This window comes from Chelonia mydas, chromosome 11 (genome assembly GCF_015237465.2).
Source record: "Chelonia mydas isolate rCheMyd1 chromosome 11, rCheMyd1.pri.v2, whole genome shotgun sequence".
Lineage (NCBI taxonomy): Eukaryota > Metazoa > Chordata > Testudines > Cheloniidae > Chelonia > Chelonia mydas.
Window position 1 is genome coordinate 31,850,855 of NC_051251.2, and position 26,992 is coordinate 31,877,846.

The window sequence follows — 26,992 nt, forward strand, 5'->3', positions numbered from 1 at the left end:
AATGTAGTGGGCCAGCCACACTAGTCTAGGAGACTTCCAAAAGTTGTATGATCGTTTGACTGATCATTGCTTGAAAACATATTTTTATCTAATCCAATGCTGCTTATTTGGATACTGGGCATGGGGGGGAAAAGGGGATGTCCCTTTTTAAATATAGGACAGATGGGGTGCCCCTGAACCTTCAGTTCTAAAGATATTTGATTGTGTTAAGTGCTCTGTTGCCACCAATAGCAAGACCAAGAGGGATATTCAGCATATGCCTTCTTTCCAAAGTAAAATCAGTTATTTACAAATTGCTTGTAATGATTTAGGAATGGAGAGGAGTTTAAAGTAGTAGAGCTTGAGAAGCTAGCGAAATCCAGGAGGAAGCACAGCACTTTTGTGAGGGAGGATTTGCTAGTTGGTGAAATGGAATATTTGTGAGAGAGTGGGCATGTAGTAAAGCCGTTAATTATGAAGCCATGATAGTGACTCCATAGGTGAGATTGTAGCTAGCTTTCTGTTATAAATCAATGTGATTTTATTTATTTATTTTTGGATCCCCATCAACAACCTAAAAAAAAATAAAAATAATAAAGCTGCTGCTTTTCTCTTGAAATTTCTCATACATGTTCTTTAGGGTAAATCTACACTGCACCTGGGAGTGTGCTAGATGATCAGATGTTTGAGAATGAGCTAGTAACAGGAGTAGGATTTGGACTCCTTGTCCAAATACTTATAGAATATTAAATGAAAATTCAGATACAAAGTATATATAAAAAATATTGCTTATATCAGAATCTTATACTTGCCTACTCGTAGAAAGACAATGAATAAGTGGTATAAGGTAATGGAAAAGACAGAGCTAAATTACAGTGGCATCTGGAGTGGGGAAGGTAGGTGGAGAGAGAGTTATTTTTCTGAAGTTTGATCACAAAAAATATATAAGCTAACATCTAAAGGCCTCTAACTTTGTAAATTTTGGTAGGGTATCTGATTTTTAAGAATAATTAATGAGTGTCTAAATCGTAAGGGAAAATTAACATTGTGTGTGAAGGTAGTATGTGTCATTACTCCCATTAGATAAAAATACTATAGGGCTGAATTACTTGGATGAATAAAAATGTAATCAAAACTTTATCATATGTGAAGATGTTTAATAATTACGCAGATTTAAGAAGTATTAACATGTTCAATGTGGTAGAGTATTTGTGCAGTAATAAATCACAAGAAAGTCTATTAATATAAAAAGGAAGTTAGGAGACAGTGGGTTACTAAAGGGAATGAGTGGGCTGTAGTGATTGAATAATATTCTTAAGAGCCTGAATGATTGCTTTGCCTCAGTATTCACCAGGGAAGCTGCATAGTGCTACATCAAAAATAGAGCAGAGGGCCAACAAATAAAATTATACAAAGGAAACTAAAACTCCGAATTTGATTATTGCAATTCAGGCTAGCTACTTTAAACTCAGATTGGAGAGAATATGATTTTAAAGCTACAGTCAGAAGGGTAGCAAAGTACAGACCAATTCAGGGAGGGGAGAGAGAAATTTTCTGTTCTATATTAGTTTTTAGTGTATTTATATAGTGTTAAAGTAACTTATATTTAGCTGACTTGAGGGAAGGGGAAAATACACAGATTTGGCTCATACCTTTTTTGGTAAAGGATGATATGGTTAAAGTATAGCAGGGAAGGCATATTAAAATAGGACGAAGTTCTGGCTGTTTAAACGTTTTAACAATCGCCAATTCTGAAAGTCTTGGATTGAAAGTGATGGGGGAGGGGAAAAGGGGCATAGTGTACAAGTATTGTAGACTGAATTTTTTTAACTCAGGGTTTTCTGAAAAAATCCATTTGCTAAAGGCATCAGTGAAAGCAAGTAGTTTGATGAAGAAATGTTCAGTATTGACTTTTACTGAGGAACAGTTATTTTGTTGGATTAAAGTGCTAACAGCTGCTGGTCTCCTGGGCTAAATGTGGTCTCTGATAAATTGTATTGTCTTGGGCTGTCTCTTAAATGTTCTTGTATTTGTATTTTAACACTATTGTAAACCCTATGGAAATAAAGAACTGTAGGGTGTGGAGCGGGAAGCATTGCCTCAGGCCTGGTCTACACTGGAAACTCTCGGTAGTATAGCAGTGTCAGGTGGGGGTGTGGCATTTTTGTGTTTTGCTACATTCTGTACTGATAAAAATCGTAATGTAGATGCAATTATAATGGCATAAAAGTGCTTTTGCAGTTATAGCTTATTTCTCTAGGGGAACTAGGATAAGTTATACCAGCAAACCATTTTTAGTGTAAGAGCTACTTTAAGATGAGAGCAGGAGATGGAGTCAGGAGATTGAGAATATGTCTACGCTGCATTTAAACAGCTGTGACTGATCCATATCTACTGGCTTGGGCTCAAGTTACTGGTCTGTAAAACTGTGGTGTAGACATTCAGGCTTGGACTCCACCTGGACCCTTGTGGGGTTCCAGAGCTCAGATTCCAGCCAGAGCCCAGACAACTACACTACAGTTTTACAGCCCCGTAGCTCGAGCCTGAGTCAGCTGACATGGGCCAGCCATGTATGTTTAATTGCAGTGTAGACAGTGGTGTTGGAACAATTTTTATAGTGGGGGTGCTGAAAGTTATTGAACAAAACTGTAAACCCTGTATATGATGGAAACCACTTCAAGCCAAGAGTTGCTGCTGCACCCCTAGTTCCAGCACCTTTGAGTATATACATATCTCGAGGATCTTCCCACCTCTGTTGTTGGCTTTGTGTGAACTGGGCGAGTGGGGGACTGTCACTAAACATGTCTGTTTCTATTCCCCTTCTATAAAGTGGAAATAACACCTTCCCTGCTCAGAGCTTTAGATGTAAATCACAAACCAATTAATGCTATGTTTCATATATCTAGTGCTCTTCATCCTCTTTGAAATGTTGTTGCCTACCTTTGTGCTAATATTTTTGTGAGAAGAACCTGCCATGATTGAATGGGTAAGAGAACTAATCAGGAGTGGATATTAGTCTGGCATTTCAGCCATCAGCCACAGCATGTAATACAATTTTAACTATTTAACAAGGCTCAGGAGGCTGCGATCAGCCACAGGGTTTTCAGAGGGAAACCCGTGGCTGCTGGGTTCCCAGAAAGCTACTGGGAAAGAGAGAGTAGTATCTGTGTGAGGTAAGTTCTGAAGCAAGCTCAGGAAGTGTGCTGCCCTCTGGCTGGCTGGCTGAAATCCACCTTAGCATTTTTACCAGTCTATTAAAAACTTTGGGGCAGACCAAGACAGTTGAGGGAAAAACTGTCCGAGAGAGTGTGATATGAGTTCCTGGACTGCGGGCCTGATTTATGTTGCCAGACTACCTTTAAAGAGAAGTGGAACCTCATTGCTAAAGGTGACATTTACCAGGAAGCTGGCCAAAAGAAGTCTTGGTTCTTAAGACCCACATTTATATCTGGAAATAGTTGTTTTCTGTTTGTGACCTTTGTGCAACAATATACTACTTCTGCAAATAAAATGGCTTACCTGAAGGACTCTTTCAAACCAAGACTCTCAAACTTCTTTGGGGAGGAGGAGGAGAGAGAGACATTCTGAAGATTTTATGTAGGACACTGCAAAACTTGTGGCGCAAAGAGGGATTCATAGAGAGATGCCGAGTATCTCAATTGGGAAAACAATAGGAGTCATTCTTAGTAATTGTTTCTATAAGTGGATGCAAAATTTTAGAATTGATGTTTTCCATGAAAGGAGGTGATGGGGTAGGGGTGTGTGAGGTGAATAGAGAATATGCAAAATATAAATCTGTACATTCAGCTGATGGTCTGTAAACTAACTCTAGTGTTCTGTGACAACAGCAAAAGAAATTCCACCAAGTGGATTAAAGATGCCATTTCAAACTTTGTTAGAACTAGAGCATAATTTCTAGTACTTAAAACATTATTAAAACATTTTACTTTATGTAAAAGAATGATATGCAATTTAAAACTTTCATTCACCAAAGACAGACAAACCATTTTCAATTAATGTTTGTTATGATTCATGTTTTTGGTTTTTTGGTTTGTTTTTTTTTATGCAGTCATTGGGAGGTGAACTATCTCCAATTCAACAGGTTAATCATTAATATTTGGGGGATTTTCTTGCCATGCTGTATTAGGAGGAGATCATCACCAGACACACACTTAAATTGTTTTATTTAACTAAAACAACAACGTTATGTATTCTGGATTTTTTTCTTCAACAGCAAACACCTAATATTTTACCAAAACAAGCATATGAATCTTTGAATTTAGTTAAACATTGTTTTTTAAAATCAGGTTTGTTTTTGTTAAAATTGTTTTTAACTACAATAGTTAAAAGAAATATTAAAAAAAAAAAAATTAATCGACTGTGTCGGCCAGGTCAACATGAGAAACTTAAAATATTGGCTTCTGCAGCTAATTCAATAGTCTTCACCTTCATTTTCCTGTTGGTTCATAATCTGGGAAAGAAGAACAAGCTTTTCTGCTTTTTCAGGTCCCAAACGATTTCTCAATTTGGAATGAATTAGTCTAAAGAAAGAAAATATCCTTTCTACACCAGCAGAAGAAGTTACTGCTGTTAAAAGTGAGATAATCACTTTAACAGTCTCTGAATCCAAGTGCTTAAGTGACTTCCATCAGTTCACTGGTGTGACTTTCTTTAAACATCATCAGCAAATATATATTTCTTGAATGGTTCTTATTCCCAAACTGGGTTTCTTTTATGGCCTGCTGCCATTATAGGTTTTCCTTTCTCGTGAGAGAATGGTATGGTAGATCTCAAATCAATGAAGGTTACGCTCAGAAAGACCTCAAGACTTCGGAATATGCTGCTCAAACAGTTTCACTTTTGTTTCTACTGCCTGTCCCTCCCTTCTCACGTTTATCTCCAGACTTCTTCGCCTTGTCCAGATCTATTCCGCTCCCAACAATCTTCTGTTCCGGGGCCGGCTCTAGGCACCAGCTAGGGAAGCAGGTGCCTAGGGTGGCAAATCAGAAGGGGCGGGACTTCGGCCGTTCTTGGGGAGGCACTCCTTCCTCGGCGGCACTTCGGCAGCAGCCTTTTCATTTTCCCTTCCTCGGCGCACTTCGGCAGCAGCTTTTTTATTTTTTCTTGTTCGGCAGCCGTTTTTTATTTATTTATTTAATTTAATTTAATTTTATTTAATTTTATTTTTTTTTTGCTTCGCTGCTTGGGGCGGCAAAAATGGTAGAGTGGGCCCTGTTCTATTCATTGAACTTTTTGAAGTTTTGCGCTTTAGAGAGAGGTTAGGGATTGCCTCTGTGTACACAAATTTGCAGAGGGACCCATAGGGTTGAGGTCTGTTGTTTCTCACCTCTATAGATTTATTTATTTTAAAATCATTTTTGCTGTTAAGAAGCATGCTATCTCTGTAGACACAAATCTATAGTTTGAGAACTGCAAAACTAAGCATCTCTGATGGTTTCTTCTGGACTGAGCACTGAGTCCCATTGGGTAGATATAGATTATTTAGGTTAATCTTTCTACAGAAGCCCCAGGAACCCCATAAAATTGGGTCCCTAATCCATGAGCTATTGGAACTTATTTAAAAATTTTTTCTTAAACGTTACATGACTATATTGTCTCATACTATAGAATTACAATTTATAATCCCTATTCCATGATGAGATATCTCTGAGCTATAATGTATCTTAATTAACACTATCTTTAGATTGCTTTTTTCCTCAAAAAGCATTTTATCATAAAATTCCGAATTAAATAAAAAAAATCTGTTTTTTTTTTTTTTTAAATCATTGATTTTTATCCACCCTGGATAAATCAAACAATAAAAATGTGAGTCTTACTCTAGGAAGTTAATAATAAATTCTGATATTTTAAAAAAGAAATGAAAGTAGGGCAAAAGGGAAAAATTACCATCACAAAAGTATAAGCGAATTGTGGGGTGGGGGGGAAATAGGGGAAAAAGTGGATTTTTGAGGAGAGAGTTGAAGTAGGGGCCTTATTTCAGGGAAAAAAAAAAACGGGAGTGGGGGGAGTTGCCAGCATATAGAACTTACTCTGTTCCAAAAACCATGATGAATGAAAAGAACTAGGCAATTATTGGTTTCCTAATGACTGCATTTTAAGTCTGGGTGGGTGGAGATACAACTGTCCCCATTGCTTCATACAAATGATGCCCCTGGATTTGAAAGACGATGGCTGATGCACAGGAACAGCGATGTCCTTCCAGGTTTAGGGAGCAACATGGAAAAAGGTATGAAGGCAATTTTTTAAACAAAATCTATTCCTACAACTATTTGGACATTATTCAAACATACATTCCTCATTTGAAGCAACAACTGTTGTAGCTGAAATATTTTTCTCTTCAGATGTAGTGAGTCATTGAATATAGTTTAATTGTGGGCAGAAGAGAAATAACATGGGCTTAAACAAAGACAAGCTTCCATAGCCAGTGGGAAGACATTTCCTACCAACATAACTATTAAAACATTTTAAAAAATATAGTACTCTGTCCTGTATTGGTTTCAAGGCATAAATCAGTGTGGACACACAGCATTGCTGTCAGTGTTGTTAAACCTCTTTCCCAAAGCTCAAATAGGGACAGGAGGGGTTGGAAGAAAAATCTTTTCCTGATGCTAAAATTGCTGCTTATGAAAATATTTGCAAAAAAAGTTTCCTTAACCATACACACAAGTAGGATTTTTAATAGTTTGCAGTTCCTTTGTAATAAAAGTCTAAGATATTGCTTTGAAGCTATCTCCTAAAATGTACGCAATTCAGCTACTAATAAAATATAAACGTTGTAAAATAACTAATATCTTGGCTTTAATAAAACAGTTCTTGTAACTATAGTGACTTCTGTTTCCATCTATTAGCTTGTCAATTTATGGTAAATTTGCACTGCTTCTGTTTTGCTGATGAGAACCCTGATCAGTCAAGTCTGCTTCAGAATGTTATTAGCATATTAGAACTCTGACAGAGTAATTTTGGAAATAGTTAAATTCGGGCTGTCAGTCGATTAAAAAAAATTAATCACAATTAATCGTGAGATTAATTTTACTGTTAATAATACAATACCATTTATGTAAATATTTTTGGATGTTATCTACATTTTAAAATACATTTATTTCAATTACAACACAGAATACAAAGTGTACTATGCTCACTTTATAATTATTTTTGACCTCAAGTATTTGCACTGTAAAAAACCAAAAGAAATAGTATTTTTCAATTCACCTAATCCAAGTGCTGTAGTGCAATCTCTTTATCATGAAACTTGAATTTACAAACAGAAATATGTAAAAACAAAAACAAAAAAACTGCATTCAAAAACAAAGCAGTGTAAAACATTAGCCTACAAGTCCACTCAGTCCTAATATATTATTTTTTTAGCGAGCATCATCAGCATGGAAGCATGTCCTCTGGAATGGTGGTTGAAGCATGAAGGGGCGTATGAATGTTTAGCTTATCTGGCACATAAATATCTTGCAATGCCGGTGAGAAAAGTGCCATGTGAATGCCTGTTCTCACTTTCAGGTGGCATTGTAAATAATAAAGCGGGCGGCATTATTTCCCATAAACGTAAACAAAGTTGTTTTTCTGAGCAACTGGCTGAACAAGAAGTAGAACTGAGTGGGCTTGTAGGCTCTAAAGTTTTGCATTGTTTTGTTTTTGAGTTCAGTTATGTAACAAAAGTCTACATTTGTAAGTTGCACTTTCATGATAAAGAGATCACATTACAGTACTTGTGTGAGGTGAATTGAAAAATACTATCTTTTGTTGTTTTTACAAGCAAGTATTTGTAATAAAAATAATATAAAATGAGCACTGTACATTTTGTATTGTTTCATAAATGAAATCAATATATTTACAAATGTACAAAAACATCCAAAAATATTTAATAAATTTCAGTTGGTATTCTACTTTTTAACAGTGTGATTAAAACTGCGATTAATCGTGATCAATTTTTTTAATCACGAGTAATTTTTTTGAGTTAATCGCATGAGGTAACTGTGATTAATCGGCAACCTTAGTTAAAATCTCTTAAAATAGATCTTTTAACCCTAGTTAAAATAGATCTCCACGCTGTTGTCCTGGGCAACACAGTATGAGAAGGAAGTGAGCAGCCTTCAGTGGTGAAAGAACAGGTTAAAGACTATTTAGAAAAGCTGGACATGCACAAGTCCATGGGTCCAGATCTAATGCATCCGAGGGTGCTGAGGGAATTGGCCGATGTGATTGCAGAGCCATTGGCCACTATCTTTTAAAACTTGTGGCGATCGGGGGAGGTCCTGGACGATTGGAAACAGGCAAATTATAATTCCCATGTTTAAAAAAGGGAAGAAGGAGAACCCGGGTAACTAGACCTGTCAGCCTCACCTCAGTCCCTGGAAAAATCATGTAGCAGGTCCTTAAGGAAACCATTTTGAAGCACTTGGAGGAGAAGGTGGTGATCAGGAACAGTCGGCATGGATTCACCAAGGGCAAGTCGTGCCTGACCAAACTGATTGCCTTCTCTAATGAGATAACTGGCTCTATGGCTATGGGGAAAGTGGTGGATGTGATATATCTTGACTTTAGCAGAGCTTTTTATACGGTCTCCCACAGTATTCTTTTCCAGCAAGTTAAAGTATGGATTGGATGAATGGACTAAATGTGGATAGAAAGCTGGCTAGATTGTCGGGCTCAAAGGGTAGTGATCAACGGCTTGATGTCTAGTTGGCAGCCGGTATCAAGCGGAGTGCCCCAGGGGTTGGTTCTGGGGCCGGTTTTGTTCAGCATCTTTATTTATGATCTGGATGATGGGATAGATTGCACCCTCAGCAAGTTCGCAGCTGACACTAAGCTTGCGGGAGAGGTAGATTCGCTGGAGGTTAGGGATAGGATCCAGAGTGACCTAGACAAATTGGAGGATTGGGCCAAAAGAAATCTGGTGAGGTTCAACAAGGACAAGTGCAGAGTCCTGCACTTAAGATGGAAGAATCCCATGAACTGCTACAGGCTGGGGACTGACTGGCTAAGCAGCAGTTATGCAGAAAAGGACCTGGGGATTACAGTGGATGTGAAGCTAGATATGAGTTAGCAGTGTGCCCTTGTTGCCAAGAAGGCTAACAGCATATTGGGCTGCATTAGTAGGAGTATTGCTAGCAGATCGAGGGAAGTGATTATTCCCCTCTATTTGGCACTGGTGAGACCACATCTGGAATATTTCATCAAGTTTTGGGCCCCCCACTGCAGAAAGGATGTGGACAAATTGGAGAGAGTCCAGCGGAGGGCAATGGGAACTGGGATTGTTTAGTCTGTAGAAGAGAAGAGTGAGGGGGGATTTGATAGTAGCCTTCAACTACCTGAAGTGGGGTTCCAAAGAGGACGGAGCTCAGCTGTTCTCAGTGCTGGCAGATGACAGAACAAGGAGCAGTGGTCTCAAGTTGCAGTTGGGGAGGTTTAGGTTGGATGTTAGGAGACACTGTTTCACTAGGAGGGTGGTGAAGCACTGGAATGGGTTACCTAGGGAGGTGGTGGATTCTCCATTCTTAGAGGTTTTTAAGGCCTGGCTTGACAAAGCCCTAGCTAGGATGTTGGCCCTGCTTTGAGCAGGGGTTTGGATTAGATGACCTCCTGAGGTCTCTTCCAACCCTAATCTTCTGTGGGACTATGACTATCACTTGTCATTTTAGTGGGGAGAGGAAGGGAAATGGACAGTATTGCCAAGTCTCTGTATAGTCTTGAAGTTATGGATTACTGGGTACCTTATGTGTATTATCTGAATAGCATTGCCCGCGTCTTCCAAATAGGAGCAGGAAGCTAGCATTTGTCCTTGTGGATCTTTTATTGTAAGGGTGGAATGGGCCTTGATTTTTTAAATAAAAATTGGGTAAACACAGAAGTGGGAAACTCAAAACAGAATTATGCAAAGTTTTGCTGATTTAATGCCACATTGCCCCACACCTCCATCTTCTTATCTCTGTCAGACATGCCGGATGTAAAGAATTTGTTTTGTAATGATAGCTCAGGATTGTATAATAACTTCAGATTCCAGCTAAGTATCGAGCTTCTGCATTCATGGCAACAGAAATTGTACACCTGGCACACTCCTGAAGTAAAAAGTGAATTAAACAGAGTATGCAACTCTTTCTGTTCTTTCACAGTGTCACCAGCTTGGCTTTGTCATTCACAATATTGCTGTCAGATTCAGTGAGACTCTTTTGTGATTAGGTAATGCAGGTTTTCTACAATACTTTTTTCTTTCAGCCAAGTTATTTAAAACAATCCTGTGAAAACCAAAAAGGTTTACTTTTTTTTTTGTTTTTATTTTAAGATTGTGAAATAGGCATTTTATTCTTGTTGCTATAGCTTACGAGGCTATCCCATAGTTTGTAGGCAAAAATGTTCTAGTTCTTTATTTCTACCTTTTTTTCATTGGAATATGATACTGACACGTGGCATAGTATTTGGAGTCTTAAAAAAAATTAAAAATGGGGATGGATGGGGCATGTACATTTCACTAGAGTACAAATAGTTTCTGTAGTGTTTCTATTCTAGTCTGTCCCTTAAGGTTTTTCCCCTACTTCTGCCAATGGGACACAGACATTCTCTTCTCTCCTCAAGACCTTAGTTATTTTCTATCTCCTTTAGAATCAGACCCAAAGAGAGACTGCTTGGACACAAGAAACAATTTACTTCACATTTGAACCAAAGTAAGAGCCAGGCTCAGCATCAGCTATGAGGATTGGTCAGTTTTTCCAAGTAAAATACATTCAGAGGCCCTTTCTTTTCTTTTCAGTATGTGTGCAGCACATTGTCCCTTCTACCAGTAAAGACTGATTAAAACAAGAAAGACAATGACTTCTGACATTTGCAAGGTTAGAAAAGTAGTAGGAAATGCCATCCCACTCTATTTTTTTGAGAGTTGAGAAAAGCATTCAGGGCTGCTACCTATGCATTAAGAAGCAAAAAAGAAGACATGCACACTTCCTGTTTCATCCATCTCATTGTTTAATTAAACATTGAGTGCAGCATATCTTTGAAATGATAGTAAAGATGAATCTAACTTACTATTTATCACCTCTTACTGTAGTGGCTATAGGCCCTGTGACTGGGGACCCCAGTATAACTATCTGTTAGTAAGAGGCAGTCCCTGCCCTCAGTAGCTTACTGTATACATAGTGAAGACATACAAAAGGCAGTTTTGTTAACACCATTCTATTGAGGCACAGAGAGAGTAATTGATTTGCCAAAGATCACACAAGAAGTCTTGGCAGAACTGGGAATTTTACCTGGATATCCTGAGTCCCAAATCGAATGCCTTTTGCACAAGGTGATCCTTCCTGTCTTTTGTTTTGTTTTAAAAGTTAGTGCCAGAGGACTTATTTAAAATTGAAATTGTTCCTTTCTTTGCTGCTTTATGGTGTGTGAAGCAAGCCTGGCAGTTCATCTGTCTGTGTGGTGGTTTATTCATTTGATTGTTTTTTCTTGGCTTCTTGTTTATCATGGCAATATTAGGTCTGGTTGTACTTGAAAACATCTTGTTTGTTGTGAGTTCTAACATTTTAATTGAGGGATTGGAAGTGCTGAATCTTGAACAAAGATATCCTGTATCCAAGCTGTTTAGTATGACGGTAAAACAGTTGCTAACAAAAGCAAACAAGAGTTGGAAACTAAAAATCCCTTCCCCTTCCAGTTGTTCAACTTTCATTCTTGAGTTGCGATATGATGAAATCATTGGTTCTCTAATCTTTATTAGGGGATGCCTATTGTAGTGAACACTTTTTGTTATATTACTTATTCAGCCTTACCATCCTTAGTAATGTTGTGAACCTTATGCAGCTAGGATGCTGGCTGTTATAAGCATTCTAACTGACGTAGTTAAAATATCTGCAGCAGCTGGTGACCTGTCAATACAAGGGCTCCCAAAATTGCTGACACAGCTGGAGCAGAAAGCATTGGCAATGATGGGGAAACTTTTTTGAAAAATTTGTTAGTGGAAACATTTGTGAAGCATCTTCTAAAACTGACCGTACCTGAATTTGTAAGGTTTCGAAATAAGTAGAAAAAAAATCTTTTGAAAGTAGTCATTCAGGTCCACTATGTAAAGAAGCAAAAAAGGACAAAAATCCACATTTTCTATTTGTAGATCACCCTTGAACAGACTTCTATCATGTCACTACTGAGTCAGGATTCGGATTCAGAATAGGCTCCTTCAGTCTGAACTGTCTGAACAAAGACAGGAAAAGTCTAAAAGTCCACCCTACAATTCAGAAACTAATAATTTTAAGCAGTGGGCACGACCAGATTAATGCTTTCCCCAACCTTAATCCTTTATCAGAACTACTAGCTAACAAATGGATACTTTGTTGTTGAGTCTCTGTCCCCCGTGTAAATGCTGTCATTTCTGAACTGCTTTGGGGCTACTGATTTGGAGAAGGGTTTGGACTGGAATTTGTGTGCTTAAATACATGTTACTTCTATGCTGTCCATAAAAGCTGAGTTAAGCAAAGGATGTCAGCACAATTTTCAGTGCCCTTTTGAGTTCCATTTTTATTGCTTTCTTCCGTGCTCAATTTTCTCGTCATTTGTAAGCCTATTCTTAGTGGCCACTGTTTGGTCAAGTGTGTCTCACTAAGCTGCTGGCTCTCTGCTTTTTTGCAGGTCTTGCCAGACCATGTATCAGGGTGGAATCAAGCTTTGAGCTTTAAATTCCTACTGTTTTTCTACAAATAGGAAATTATATTTCACTCCATTGTATCCTAGATATTATGCCCTTCTGCCTTGAACCAAGATGCATTTCTTGGATGTTAATAGAACAATAAAGACTTGGCTACCTATATAAAATGCTGGGGCCACATTTTCATAAGTGACTAATGATTTTGGATGCCCAAATTGAGATGTTTTAAAGGACCCTGATTTTTAAGAAACTGGTGAATCCCTATCTTCTGAATATCCAGCCTCTTGAACATGTCTCCACTTAGGCATACAAAATCACTAGTCACTTCTGAAAACTTGGACTTAGGACTTCAGGAACTTGGAGAGATACTGTGATATAAAAAGATTCCTCAGGGCGTATGAGAAGGTTTACTGCCTCCACCCCTCTTCCTGAATAAGGGTGCGATTTTCAAAAACACTCAGCATTGGTTTACTCTGCATTGACTTCAGAAGGAGCAGAGTTAGGTATGGCAATATTTATAAATCATATGAGCAAGTGGCGTTCAGCAGACACAGAATTTATCAGAGTCCCACATTTAATGACTGGTGTATTTTTCTCTTACTAAAATGTTAGTCTAGGTTTTTGGGACCCCCCCAAAATGTGGGAGGTATAATCCAACTATTTTTTATAGTAGCTAATGTACCATTTTAGACCAGTCCTCCCTCAAAAACAAATAAATGTCTTTTGTGTATATTGGCATACCTTTATTTTAGAAGGATGTTTCTCATGTTTAGAAAAATAGATTATCTATAATAACTTTATGGGTTTTATTTCTAATAATCTTCTGTGGAATGGATATCAGCTAGTGATCTGGAATGGAAGTGCAATGGGACCATCTTTTTCCACATGCTTGAAAGTAGTTTCTATATGCTGAATATTCAAAATGTGTATAAGCTAGCATACTTGAAAATGTTCCTATAAACATTGTCATTGACAAGAAGCTATAGTCCTTTATTGGCATTTTATATAACTTTAAGTATTAATGGTGACCTGCAGAGGATTTTTTTTTTTTGTAAATGTAGTTGGTACATTTTTGTGAGGGTACACTTTTTAAAAATTATTGCTGCTTCACAATGAAAAAAGAAGACATGAAAGGGTAAGGGGTTGGGTTAATTTTTTCTTTTTTAAAGATTAAAACCCATTAAGTGACCATGGCCAGAATCGTCACATAAGTGTTTAAAAATTTAAAACAGTCTCATTAAACAATTCCTTACCGTCACAGTATATGAATCTTCACTCTCTTGGCTTTTGTGGTGTTGTCATTTCACTAGTTCTTTTTCCCCCTTTTCTTTCAGTCATCATACAGTCTTCCAGGCTAGACAGGATCTGAATTTGCAATCTTAACCTTCGCACCCTCCCCCCCCCCCCCCCCCCAAAAAAAAAAAAAAAAAAAAAAGGCAGTTTGTAATAGGCTCTGATAATGCAGAACTTTTTTGCAATTGACTTTTCATCTAAGGAACCTTGTTATCAGACTCCCTAACATTAGGTTGTCACTCTGTACACCTCAATACTTCCATTGTGCCATAATGGACTTGGAGCAGTTTTGTGCTATGTCTTGCAATAATTAAGCTAATATGTGGACAAAGTTGAAACTTCAACTCAGAATATTGTGGTTTAAACTAGAAGCTGTCCAGAACAAAAGCTCTGGATCCAAACAGTCCTGACCTTTGTGGTTCAGGCCAGTTTACAATGACTGAGCTAATCCGGGGGAGGAGAGCATTTTGCAAAATATCACTTAAGTGTGTACTCTTATGAGGTACTGGAAGAGAAAATGGATGCTCCACTCAGGATGCTACTAAGAAAGTCAGAAAGTTCTATTAAAAATGTGTTTGTGAACTGGCAGGCTCTCATTAAGCAGCTCTCCAGTACTTCTTGATGTAAAGGGAATGGTTTCTTTCCTGAAAAATGCTATTGATTCATATCCTCGTTCACAAGATGGCGTGATCCTGTTGGGAATCCCCAAATGCGAAGCTGACTTTGGCTAAATGTTGGAAAGACTTAAAAGATAACCACAGAGGATAATTCCTTGTGGTTGAAACTCCCAAGGCTTGACTTTACAGTTTCAGCCTGTGCTAAATTCTCCTCTCATCCCCTGGACTCCAGTGTCTTGCCTAAAGATTTATTAGACCATAAAACTGAGTAAAGTCTGAGGCACAAAAATAAGTTAGTGACCATTTAGCTTGCCACGAACACTAGCTACTTCTATATTTTTCTAGAGTGGCTTAAGCCTGGAAGGGGAATATTCAGGCAGATGAAATAGCATGTGCTCCATTACCCAGATAAGTCATAATTTTTCCCCACCTCTTATTAACCTTTGTCATAATAGTAGCAGCAATCACAGCGAAGATCTGTAGTGTCCTACTTACGATAACTGGCTTGTCCAGTCTCAATGAGCAGTGATCATCAAAGAAGAACTCCAGAAGTCTTTGACTTCAAAGTCCCATGCCTGAAACAGATTCAGTCCACAGAAATTCTTTCGGAAACTGACAGGTTTCAGAGTAGCAGCCGTGTTAGTCTGTATTCGCAAAAAGAAAAGGAGGACTTGTGGCACCTTAGAGATGAACAAATTTATTTGAGCATAAGCTTTCGTGAGCTACAGCTCACTTCATTGGATGCATTCAGTGGAAAATACAGTGGGGAGATTTATATACATAGAGAACATGAAACAATGGGTGTTACCATACACACTGTAACGAGAGTGATCAGGAAAGGTGAGCTATTACCAGCAGGAGAGTGGGGGGGGAAGACACCTTTTGTAGTGATAAACAAGGTGGGCCATTTCCAGCAGTTGACAAGAATGTCTGAGGAACAGTGGGGGGTGGGGGTGGGGGAATAAACATGGGGAAATAGTTTTACTTTGTGTAATGACCCATCCACTCCCAGTCTCTATTCAAGCCGAAATTAATTGTATCCAGTTTGCAAATTAATTCCAATTCAGCAGTCTCTCGTTGGAGTCTGTTTTTGAAGTTTTTTTGTTGAAGAATTGCCACTTTTAGGTCTGTACTCGAGTGATCAAAGAGATTGAAGTGTTCTCTGACTGGTTTTTGAATGTTGTAATTCTTGACGTCTGATTTGTGTCCATTTATTCTTTTACATAGAGACTGTCCAGTTTGACCAATGTATGAATAAATGGACGCAAATCAGATGTCAGGAAGTCTTAATCTTGGAACAGCCAAGCAGGTGAAATCCCCTGAATGTACTATGGGATTTGGGAAGAATGCATCAAACTCCAAACGCTAGCTGGAGAGTTCACAGGGGCACCTGGATGGTGCAGATGATATGGTGTTGCTGGAAGAACTGACACACAAACATATTGTAGAGCAGGGGTGGGCAAACTTTTTGCCCTGAGGGCCACATCGGGGTTGTGAAACGGTATGGAGGGCCGGGTAGGGAAGGCTGTGCCTCCCCAAACAGCCTGGCCACCGCCTCCTGACTGTCCCCCTCAGAACCCGCGATCCATCCAACTCCCCCTGCCCCTAACCAGGACCCCACCTCCTATCCATCCACCCCCTGCTCCCTGTCTCCTGACTGCCCCGACCCCTATCCACACCCCCGCCCCCGCCAAGCCCGCCAGGACTCCCATACCTATCCAACCCCCCTAGCTCCTTGTACCCTGACTGCCCCAACTCCTATCCACACCCCCGCCCCGTGACAGGTCCCCCGGGACTCCAACGCCTATCCAACACCCCCTGTTCTGCATCCCCTGACTACCCGAACCCCTATCCACACCCCTGGCCCCTGACAGGCCCCCTGGTATTCCCACGCCTATGCAACATCCCCCCGTTCCCTGACTGCCCCACCCCCCAGAACCTCCGCCCCATCCAACGCCCCCCCCCCCCCCCCCCCCCCCGATCCCCTGACCATCCCCGCACCAGAACCTCCATCCCATCCAACGGCTCCCTGTCCCCTGACTGGCCCCTGGGATTCCCTGCCCCTTATCCAACCCCTGCCACCTTACCATGCTGCTCAGAGCATCATGTCTGGCAGCTGCGCTGCCCGGCCGGAGCTAGCCACGCTGCCCACACAGCGGCATGGCTGTGGGGGAAGGGGTAAAGCAGGGGAGGGGTCAGGGGCTAGCCTCCCTGGCCAGGAGCTCAAGGGCCAGGCAGGACAGTCCCGTGGGCCTAAGTTTGCCCACCTCTGTTCTAGAGGGTGATGTTGCTAGTGATGCTAGCTGTCTTTAGCATGGCATGTGACTGCCAGAAACCAATACCTTTGGGTTGGACAGTTGCGGCTTCTGTAAATAGTGACACACAAAGAACAGAATGGTCCTGTCCTTTTAGGTGGGCAGAAAGAAGTCTAAACTCTACATCAGTGATACTCAATTAGATCTACCCGTAGGTTGATTTGAGAATTTTATGACACGAAGCAGGCCGTTTGCATAGAAAGCTGACAGCAACAAAAAATCAGCTGCCAATAAAGACCTTTATTGCAACATAAGTATTAGTGTTTCTGTCTTTTAACCAAGTTTATAAATCAACATTATTACCTGTGTTTGTGACAATATCTAATGGGAGAGGTGACATCGTTGATCTCTGGCAAGTTTTTGAAGAATGATTTATAAAAGGTCAGGGAAAGGCACAGGTGAAGATGCTCATCTGTCAGGTGATTGCAGTATTGTTTTTTCTGTGTTCATGGTAGAAAACCCAGATTCTCAGAGACACATTGATCCAAACATTGTTAAAAGATAGATGGCTAGATTCTGGCTATTCTGAAACTGGTCAGCATACTGAGTCCAGAAATCACAAAGTCCCACTTCTCTGAATTTTGCCTTCAAGGCATCTGAACTCTGGAGCCTTATAATTTCTAATTGAAAGGCACCTTCATCAGTTGAATCAAGAATGGCCTTTGCTTCAGAAGGGCAAAGTCCATTGGCAGAGACAACAAATGGATCATGAACAAACAAAACCGAATCCTTTGGAATTTTAAAATTTCTCAAATCGCATTTTAAAATTTTTGATCAGATTGTTTAGGAATTCTTGCTTCGTTTTCATAGAAGTTTCATGTGTAGCGACAACAGACTGTGTGGGAAAGTGCAACATCTTTCCTGTTAAGTCTGCCTGAAAGATTTCAAGATTCCTCTGAAAGGCATGCACGTTTTCAAACAGATCCCCAATGTTGCTTGCATGGCCTTGGAGCTGCAAGTTGAGGGAATTCAAGTGACCAGTAATATCACACAGAAAAGCTACCTGTGACATAGAGGGGATATCCTTCATAAATTCCAGGAACTCACAAGCCATATTGGTCTTGTGGTTTGAAAGAAATTATATTATTTCAAAGCTTCGCAACCTCTCTAACACACTTAACCAGCGAATGTCACTGTGCTGCAAGAGGTCACTGTTTTTGGCTGAAATGTCTTGTAAAGGACCTTTAAAAAGATGATGTAGAAAGCTAGAAGTTGAGCGTATGTAGTTCCTTAATCTCATCACGATACTCATGGTTAGTCCCAGACAACTTAGTGTACAAGGCAGTCTGGTGAATGATGCAGTGATATATATTGAATGAAGGGTGTATTGCTGCCAAATGGGAAGCAAAGCCCACAATCATGGAGGGACCTCTGTCTGTAACAAGCAAGATTACTTTCTGCAGATCTAAACCATTTTTTCTCCCAAAAAGCCTTTTACCTTTTCAAAAATGATGTCTCCCGTGGTGTAGGTTTCTAATGGTATTTAGCACAAAAATTCTTCCTTGAAAAATTTCACCATCATAAAATATAACAAACGGTGATTGCTGGGCAGTGTCACTTAAATCACTTTATTTGTCCACTGCAAGAGACACATATTTGGCGTTTTTCAAATCGAAAAGCAGTGCTGATAAACAATCCTTGTAAATTACTTCCAAACTTTGCACTGCTGTCAAATCAGATGGAAACTTGCTTTCCATGGTTCACAGTGGCATCTTTGTTTTTATCTCCAGCAAAAACCTCCTCCAGCATTTCCAGCTTGCACTCCTTCACAAGCTCAGCATCCAGGAAAGGCTATTTCTTTTTAGCTAGTACCAACATTATCCGAAGAGAAGCAGCTGTTGCTTTTTCCTCTAGTCACTGATGATGTGAGAATGACATTTTGAATTTTGGTATGAAGACTTCAGATTTTCAGTTTTGTCACGTCTTGCAGTACTGTCAGGATGATAGGCTGCGTTGAAGTTACTCTGCTTTGATTCAAAGTGGTGCCTCATGTTGACGACCTTACAGACGGATACAGTTTGCATATTAAACATGAAGGTTTTTGCATTTAAACGAGGTGGCATAATAAAAAGAAAAACTGCTGTCCAGTTTGGGTTTAAAGCTTCATTCTTGCTGTTGACTTTGCAATGTTTAGTCTGACTCACATTAATTTTTGGCTCAATTTCCATCACGAATGAAAAAACGGGTGGTGTCCTAGCTCAGTCGTAGCCAATGCTATCACAAGAACTTAAGATCCTTTAAGCAGTGCTTAATTTGTGCCGGAGCTTGCTGGGGCTGAGCTCTGGCACCTCTAGGATAGAAAGTTCATAGCCCTGGCACCTCTGGCTCCCAGCCAGCAGCTGCCGATCTCTGGCCGCTCAACTCTGAAAGCGGTGCTGCTGCCAGCAGCAGCACCGAAGTAAAGGTGGCGATACACCATACCATGCCACCATTACTTCTTTACTGCTGCTGGTGGCAGTTCTGTCTTCAGAGCTGGGCATCCGGCCAGGAGCTGCTGCTCTCTGGCTGCCCAGCCAGTGCTTAATTTGAGCCAGGGCTTGCTGGGGCTGAGCGCCGGCACCTCTTTCATTACAAATTAAGCACTGCCATTAAGTTACTTACTAAGGAAGTCATTACAAATGATCCGCAGTGCATCACTGTTCATGAATTTAATTATAAACTCTTTTTAAGGTGAGCGGGTGGGCCACACAGGAAGACTTGACAGGCCACATTTGACTTGAGAGAGAGAGACTTGCTTTTCATCTGCTACAGGGCAGGATACTTACTCCAGTCCCAGATATGATATACTTAAAGCAGGGGTGGGCAAACTTTTTGGCCCGAGGGCCACATCAGGGTTGCGAAACGGTATGGAGGGCCGGGTAGGGAAGGCTGTGCCTCCCCAAACAGCCTGGCCCCTGCTCCCTATCCGCCCCCTCCCGGGACTCCCCCCCCCCCTCCACCGCCCTCCCCTGGGACCCCACCCTATCCAACCCCCCCCCCCCCCGGCTCCCTGTCCCCTGACTGCCCTGCCCCCCTATCCACACCCCTGCCCCCCGACAGGCCTCCTGGGACTCCCATGCCTATCCCACCCCCCCGCTCCCTGTCCCCGACTGCCCCCCAGGACCTCCGTCCCTAACTTGCCCCCCAGGACCCCACCCCCTATCCAACCTCCCCCATCTCCTGACTGCCTCCGCCCCATCCAACCGCCCCCTGTCCCTGGACTGCCCCCTGGGACCTCCTGCCCCTTATCCAACACCCCGCCCCCTTACCCTTACCAGGCTGCTCAGAGTGGCAGGACAAGCTTATTTGAACACCTGGGAGGTGGGTAGGCACAAGCCGCACTGCCTGCTGGGGAGGGGGAGTGGCCAGGGGCTAGCCTCCCCCTGCCAGGAGCTCAGGGGCCAGGCAGGACGGTCCCGCAGGCTGTAGTTTGCCCACCACTGAGTTAAAGGGATGCAAGTGTCAAGCAAGTCCTTTTGAATTAGGCCTTGCTCTTTTTGAGGCATCAGTACACTTGAGGCCTGCCTGCACTAAGATTTTGTTGCTCTCTGAAATAGAGGCAACAAAGGTTTTGTCCTGCCTATGTGAGCACTCTCACCATTTTAAATACTGGTTTAAAGGAACTAGTTATTAACAGTGCAAGCAGGTCCCTGTTGTAGTCTAGTTAATTTAATATTAATTGTTCAAATGTGGAAGTCATCATCTGCAGAGGAGCTGCTGGGAAATGCTTGAAGGACACACAGGTGTGAAATTACTGATCCTTCACTGACTGAGTGGCATGATGTCCTATGGCCTGCATTGGCACAACTGGATCACAGAAAACAATTAGCAGGTGAGAGTTGCCACCAGAGGCACTACAGGTGAGAGTATATATGGGAGAAACTGTCTATATACCTTTGTATTATCTGTGTGTATGAATAATAATGGTAGAAGAAAGGAGCTGCCAACCTATGGAAATTGACTAGATAAATTTTTAGTAATTTTTTAGGGTTTTAAAAGTTAAAACCAGGTTAACACCTGAGTTGCCTTTGAGGAATCTGCAACATAATGAAATTTTGAAATGACAGAGAGAACCCTAATAACCTATATTTATACAGTATTGCTTCTGAGAAGTGCTATAAATATCCTTCTTTAAAGAAACAAAAGGAAGCATCTCTCAGCATATTTGTATTCTAATCTAAAATACCCCTCAGTGAATTATTCTTCATTAGTGTAGATTCCAACATTGTCTCCGACGATAGAGAGGAGAAATAGTTCCAAAACTCTATATAACATTCAGTCCAAAAGATGGAATATGATGCATTTTGATGAAATTTTCTAAACTTCAATTATTCATGAGTATGAATTCAACAATTTTCAATTTATCCAACATACAAGGGATTATTAGTCTACTAGCACTAGATAACTAGATTGTCTATAGTATAAAACTCTGTATTCTATATGGATGAGCTACGTGATATCTTGTCTTTTAGAAAAGACTCGCCTTATAGCAGATGTTCGTTAGTTAGGAATTTGTGGAAGTATGTATAACCAGTTTAACCAGTTTGTGCTGCCAAGTTAAACACTCTTTCCAAATGCCATAATCTATATTGTTACACCATTATATAAACTTTTAAAATTTATAATTATCCAAAATATTTTTCTTATTTTTTTTAGCATACTGCCTTTTATAGAAATCTTAGGATGACATACAAGGCAACACATGAAAACTTTTATGAACGTTTTGGGTCTGGAGTCTTGGATTTGTGTGAAATCTAGGTAGGGATATATGCCAGGAGTACAAGGAAAGAATTAGAACTGTGTTTATGTAGTACTAAAACACACACTTATTCTGTAGAATTTGCATATGTTAATAGCAGCATATGAGCAAAGTGTTTTTGTAACTCAAAAATGTGAATTTTATTCTGTTTCAGGAAGAGGAAAAGAGTTTAGAAGCAGAAATCCAAGTTTTGAAGCTGCTTCTGCCTAGTGTGAGCTGTCCGTGTAGCAGCCTGATATTTGTTGTTTTTATTGTTTACTTCTTCTTCTGCCCCTCCGCCCATTTATCCTAAGTCTGAGCCTACATCAGGTTTCCAGTAGATTTTTGTCTAACTTCTTAACAAAAAAGTCCCCCTCTTCTAAGTCTATCTACTATTAGGAATTGATGCCTCCTGTTGTTTCCTAGCTTTAAAAACATTGCCCAGGAAACAAAATGACTTCTATAGCAATAAATTAGTTTAATAGATTGTATTTGTGCAGCGTTCTGTGGGTATTTGGTGTACAATTTCTTTTCCTAAACATATATAGTCATACGCAGTTTGAAATGCTAGACATCATGCATGTATCCATGTAGCAGAACTTGGCAAATTATTCAGCCTTTTAAAAGAAACTTCCATTTCCAAGTATTGTTGAATGTTTTGTTTTTTTTTTCCCCTGCAAAGGAGTTGGTGTTCACATCTACGATAAGTGCTGGTGGTACTTGTGCTGTAGTATTTCAAAATTACTGCCGTAGGCATACACCTACTGGGAATTTAACCTACGTCTTTGGTTTTACAAATAAATGGAGCTGTCTCAAGAGTGAAGTATACAAGTAAAACTAGTCTCTAATGCAGGGCTGAAAAAAATGTGCCAGATGTTTACTAATCAAAGGTCCATAGGCAATTCGTTGGAGGGGCATGAAGGGTCGAGTGGCCCCCCAGCAGCTGGCCCAGGCGGGGAGTGGATAGGGCGGGGCCAGAGCCTGAAGAGAAGGGGCGGGGCCAAGCAGTGCAGTGGCTGACTGGAAGAGTGCCTGGCTGCAGCAGCAGCAGGCTGCCCCCTGCCCAGGCTCAGCTTCTGGGGACAGCGGCTGAGTGAGCTGGAGGCCCCCCCTTTTCCCCAGGCATGCTTGGAGTTGGCTCCTCTGCCCAGAAGCTGAGCCTGGGTAAGGAGCGGCTGCCACTGCCACCCCTCCCCAGCCAGGCTCTCTCGCAGCCAGCTGGTGGTGCACACAGAGCATGTGGGAATGGGGGCTACGACTCACTCAGTCGCTGTCTTAGAAGCCAAGCCTGCGTTACTTCCTACTGTCCCTGCCTCTCCAGAGACACAGTGAAGTCCTGGCTAGTGGCTTCCACTGCACTGTTCCTCTGGAGAGGCAGGGATGAAGTCCTGGTTAGTGGCCAGAATTGTATCCCTGCTGGAAGGGGGTCATATGTTTCCTTCCTCTCTCATGAGCTCTCTCTCCTGCAGTGACTGTTGACTCTGAATTGAGGTCTGCTTCAGGGTGGCGTGGGGCTCCTGCTCGATTCCTGCAGGAACTACCATGGCAGGTCTGCTCCCTGGTGGGGGGTTTGTGCAGAAAGCCCATCAATGATCTCCGTGGTCGTTTCCCACACTTACTGACAATTTCTCTCCCTGGATTCTGCTATGTCTTCATCCCTTCTTTTGGCCTTTGGATAGTGGGTGTAGGATAAATGTGAAGGTCCCTTTGCCCCCAACTGGTTGCTGGAAGGGAAAAGGGAACCTTATCACTGCTCACTGTGGTCTTTTCTTGGGTGGAGGCACCCATGAGTCTCAGACCAAACTTTTGCTCATTTCCCTCTTGTGCTTCTCAGGAAAATTGTAAACAGAAACGGAGGCACTGGAGCAGGTTGTAGACTCAGAAGGACAGCTTTAGACAGTTTATCTTCACAATCATTAGGGCTAGGTTCTAATCCTGACTCTTCCATGCTTTGTGACCTTCAGCAAATCATTCAGCCTCACTGACCTTCACTTACCTATGCCCGTTGTTGAAAGAGGGTATTGCTTGCCTGAATTCATAAAAATGCTCAAGGTCCTCAGATAACTTATACTTCCAAGTGCTTTTTATCATTATATTAAAGTATACTGTGTATTCTTATTATATATTACACACAAGAAACTATGTTAAAAGAACCCTGTTTGCAAAGTCAAGCACTCAAAAGTTAGGAAATGCCGGAACTGAGGCCTCACAGGCAACCTTAATTTGACCCGTTTGTGTATATGCATGAATAATAATAATATATTCTACATTTGTAAGTTCAACTTTCACAATAAAGAGATTGCACTACAATACTTGTATTAGGTGAATTGAAAAATACTATCTTTTGTTTTTTTACAGTGCAGATATTTGTAATAAAAAATAAAGTGAACACTGTACACTTTGTATTCTGTGTTTGTAATTGAAATTAATATATTTGAAAATGTGGCAAACATCCAAAAATATTTATATAAATGGTATTCTATTATTGTTTAACAGCGCGATTAATTGCAATTAATTTGTTAAATCGCTTGACAGCCCTAATTAAAACATATTGGCTAACACACATCCTTTTTAAAGTACCCTTTTCCCTTCACAAGGCCTAAAATACACCCCCAGTTTACTGGTTTGTTGGCACTGGTCTCACAATCTGCTGAGTAATTCCTGTGTTTAATGTCTGCACTTATAATGAACACCTTACTATGTGCATCTTGTGGTGGTGGTAATGTATTCTCTTCTGAGGGGAGAAAATACAAATGATCAAGTATATTAAATCTAATGTAGGTGTATTGTTATATATACGGTGAAGTAAGCTTTTTATGGCAGTGGGTTTATAGTCCCAAATGTAAGTAGTTCTTTGACATATTCAGTGCAAAGGCATGGTTCTTCCTTTCTCCTCTGCAGCTACATACTTGATTGAAGAGTGCTGTCTTTTCTTGAAGTTGCACCCATACCACATTTCCTGGGCACAAATCTGACATCAGGGATTATAACATTCAAAAACCAGTAGGAGAACACTTCAGTCTCCCTGGTCACTCAATAACAGACCTAAAAGTGGCAATTCTTCAACAAAAAAAACTTCAAAAACAGACTCCAACGTGAAACTGCAGAACTGGAATTAATTTGCAAACTGGATACCATCAAATTAGGCCTGAATAAAGACTGGGAGTGGTTGGGTCATTACAAAACCTAAACCTAATTTCCCCCATACTAATTTCCCCCTACTGTCACTCATACCTTCTTGTCAACTGTTGGAAATGGGCCACTCTCATTACCATTACAAAAGTGATTTTTCCTCCCTTGGTATCCTACTGTTAATTGAATTCTCGTTAGACTGACCTGCCACTTGGTAAGGCAACTCCTATCCTTTCATGTGCTGTGTATTTATACCTACTACTGTATTTTCGACTCCATGCATCTGATGAAGTGGGTTCTAGCACATGAAAGCTTATGCCAAAATAAATTTGTTAGTCTCTAAGGTGCCACAAGGACTCCTCGTTGTTTTTGCTGATACAGACTAACATGGCTACCACTCTGAAACCTGTTAATAATTACTTTATTTTGTTGCTGCATGCTGTGTTCTTGTTTGATGCCTAAAAAGAGAAAAAACAAAACCTGTAGAATTGTGTTTTTCCAATAGAAGATCAGTTAGCTAAAATGAGGTTGAGGACTCTCAGATATTTCAGGAAGTTTAATGGAAAAGTTAAGTTTAGGGACCATTCTTCTTAGAGTAATACCCTTGTGCTCTCTTTCATTCATTGTTTCATATTCATTTCCATGAAAAGTAGAACAGTTGTTTAGAAGTTTCTGTTCCAGATGTTTCTTCTCTTCCTGTAGTCTGCAACTTTCTGAAATTGCAGAAGTTGATGATACAGAAAATTAGTTTTTTACATTGTGGAATGGGAAATAAGGAACAGAAACTGTAATTTTATTTTTAATGCAAAATTTCTTGATAGTAATGGCGGGATTGTGGGGCAAAACAGTGCAAAGATGGTTTTAAATAAATTGGCTTCTTAGTGGCATGAGTTGTGGTGGATTAAGTTAGTAAAAATATTTCTTCCATATAGAAGTTCTATTGTACTTTCTCTTTATATCAGCATTTGAAGGTGCCGATAAGTTTTACTGTCAACAGTGTTTTTTTGCCACCTTCACTCAACCTCAAGAAGGTATTGTTTTGTCTAAGTTTATTTTCCTCCTCCTTGATGAACTCTGGTCAGGAGCAGACATTCTTTTGCCAGAGTGTCTTACGGTAACTTATCCAGGTTTAGCCTCATAACCTTAATTATATGTGGAATGTGGAGAATGCTATATGTTGTTTTTGCTTTATAACAAGATAGTGAACCCCTAATCACTTGGTTCAAGTATTAAAACATTCCTTGCAGCTTCAGTATTTGGTTTGACCAATGTAACTTGGTTATAGAAAACTAATGTAAACCATCAACATGTTTCAAATGAATACCCTTTTGTTTAGTTTTATCTTCCTCCTGTCTCCTGCAGTTTTCTTTTTCTGTGAACTTTCATTATTAATGATGTATTTAAAGTTTTGTTTTTCTTTCTTCCTTCAGGAGCAATATTAAAATGTTAAAAGCGGTATTAAAAAAGAGCCGAGAAGGTGCAAAGGGGAGCAAAAAAGAATCAGGTATGAATATTTAAATATTGCTATACTGTAGATCTCATCATAACTCGTGAATTCAGCATTTAACATTTTTGTAAATTGATATTTTAATAATATTTTCTTAAGGAAATTACAATTCTTTAAGTATATTTAAACAGAGTTTAATTATTTTAAGAGTCAAGACATATTAATGATGAAAAAATTACTTAGAATCTTTGAGATAAAAATTGATAAATACCTGTGCTTTAGACATTTGCTCTAAGTAACTAAATATTGTTTGAGATATTATGTCCCAATGTGTACTTGATATAGTACTGTCTGAAATCCATAAAAAAGTCTTTCTTTTATTTTCTGTAAATTATAGCTGATGCCATAAACCCACTAATTCGCTAGTTGTCCATAGTTAAGGCTAGGATTTAGTCATGGGTATTTTTAGTAAAAGTCATGGACAGGTCATGGGCAATAAACAAAAATTCACGGCCCGTGACCTGTCCATGACTTGTACTATAAATACCCCTGACTAAATCTTACTGCGGGACAGGGTGTGTGTGGAGGGCTGGGGTGTGTGTGAGCTGCTCGGTGGGGGGGGCCCAGGGGCCAGCGGCACCAGCTGCTCAGGGCCACTAAGGCCAATGGCTGCTCCTGGCATCCCCGGGGCCAGCTGCCTGAGCAGTGGACACTGCAGCTCGCCCCAGGGACACTTCAGGGCACTAGTGCGGCTGGCCCCAAGCGGCTGGCTGTGAAGCCGCTCCAACAGCGGCCAGTGTGGCTGTCCCCAGGGCAAGCTGCTTGGGCGGCCGT

General features: G+C 40.4%; 1 protein-coding gene and 1 long non-coding RNA gene across 13 annotated transcripts in view; both read left to right on the forward strand.

Moving 5' to 3' along the window:
- The window catches only part of TANC1 (tetratricopeptide repeat, ankyrin repeat and coiled-coil containing 1), a 212,982-nt gene that overhangs the window by 24,327 nt on the left and 161,663 nt on the right, over positions 1–26,992 (forward strand). For 10 of the 12 annotated variants that reach the window (XM_037911874.2, XM_043524879.1, XM_043524881.1 and 7 more), the window contains one exon: positions 26,142–26,215. The exons of 1 other annotated variant lie outside the window; for it this stretch is intronic. In XM_037911874.2, coding sequence (XP_037767802.1) covers positions 26,155–26,215 — 61 coding nt within the window. In that variant the 5' untranslated portion in view covers positions 26,142–26,154. Of the gene's footprint in view, positions 1–867; positions 880–26,141; positions 26,216–26,992 lie in introns of those variants that run through there. One more of the 12 variants, XM_043524883.1, reaches the window with a different exon arrangement.
- Positions 20,080–22,070, forward strand: LOC122462267. Its single transcript, XR_006284736.1, has 2 exons — positions 20,080–20,673; positions 21,755–22,070. It is a non-coding gene; the product is annotated as an uncharacterized LOC122462267 (long non-coding RNA).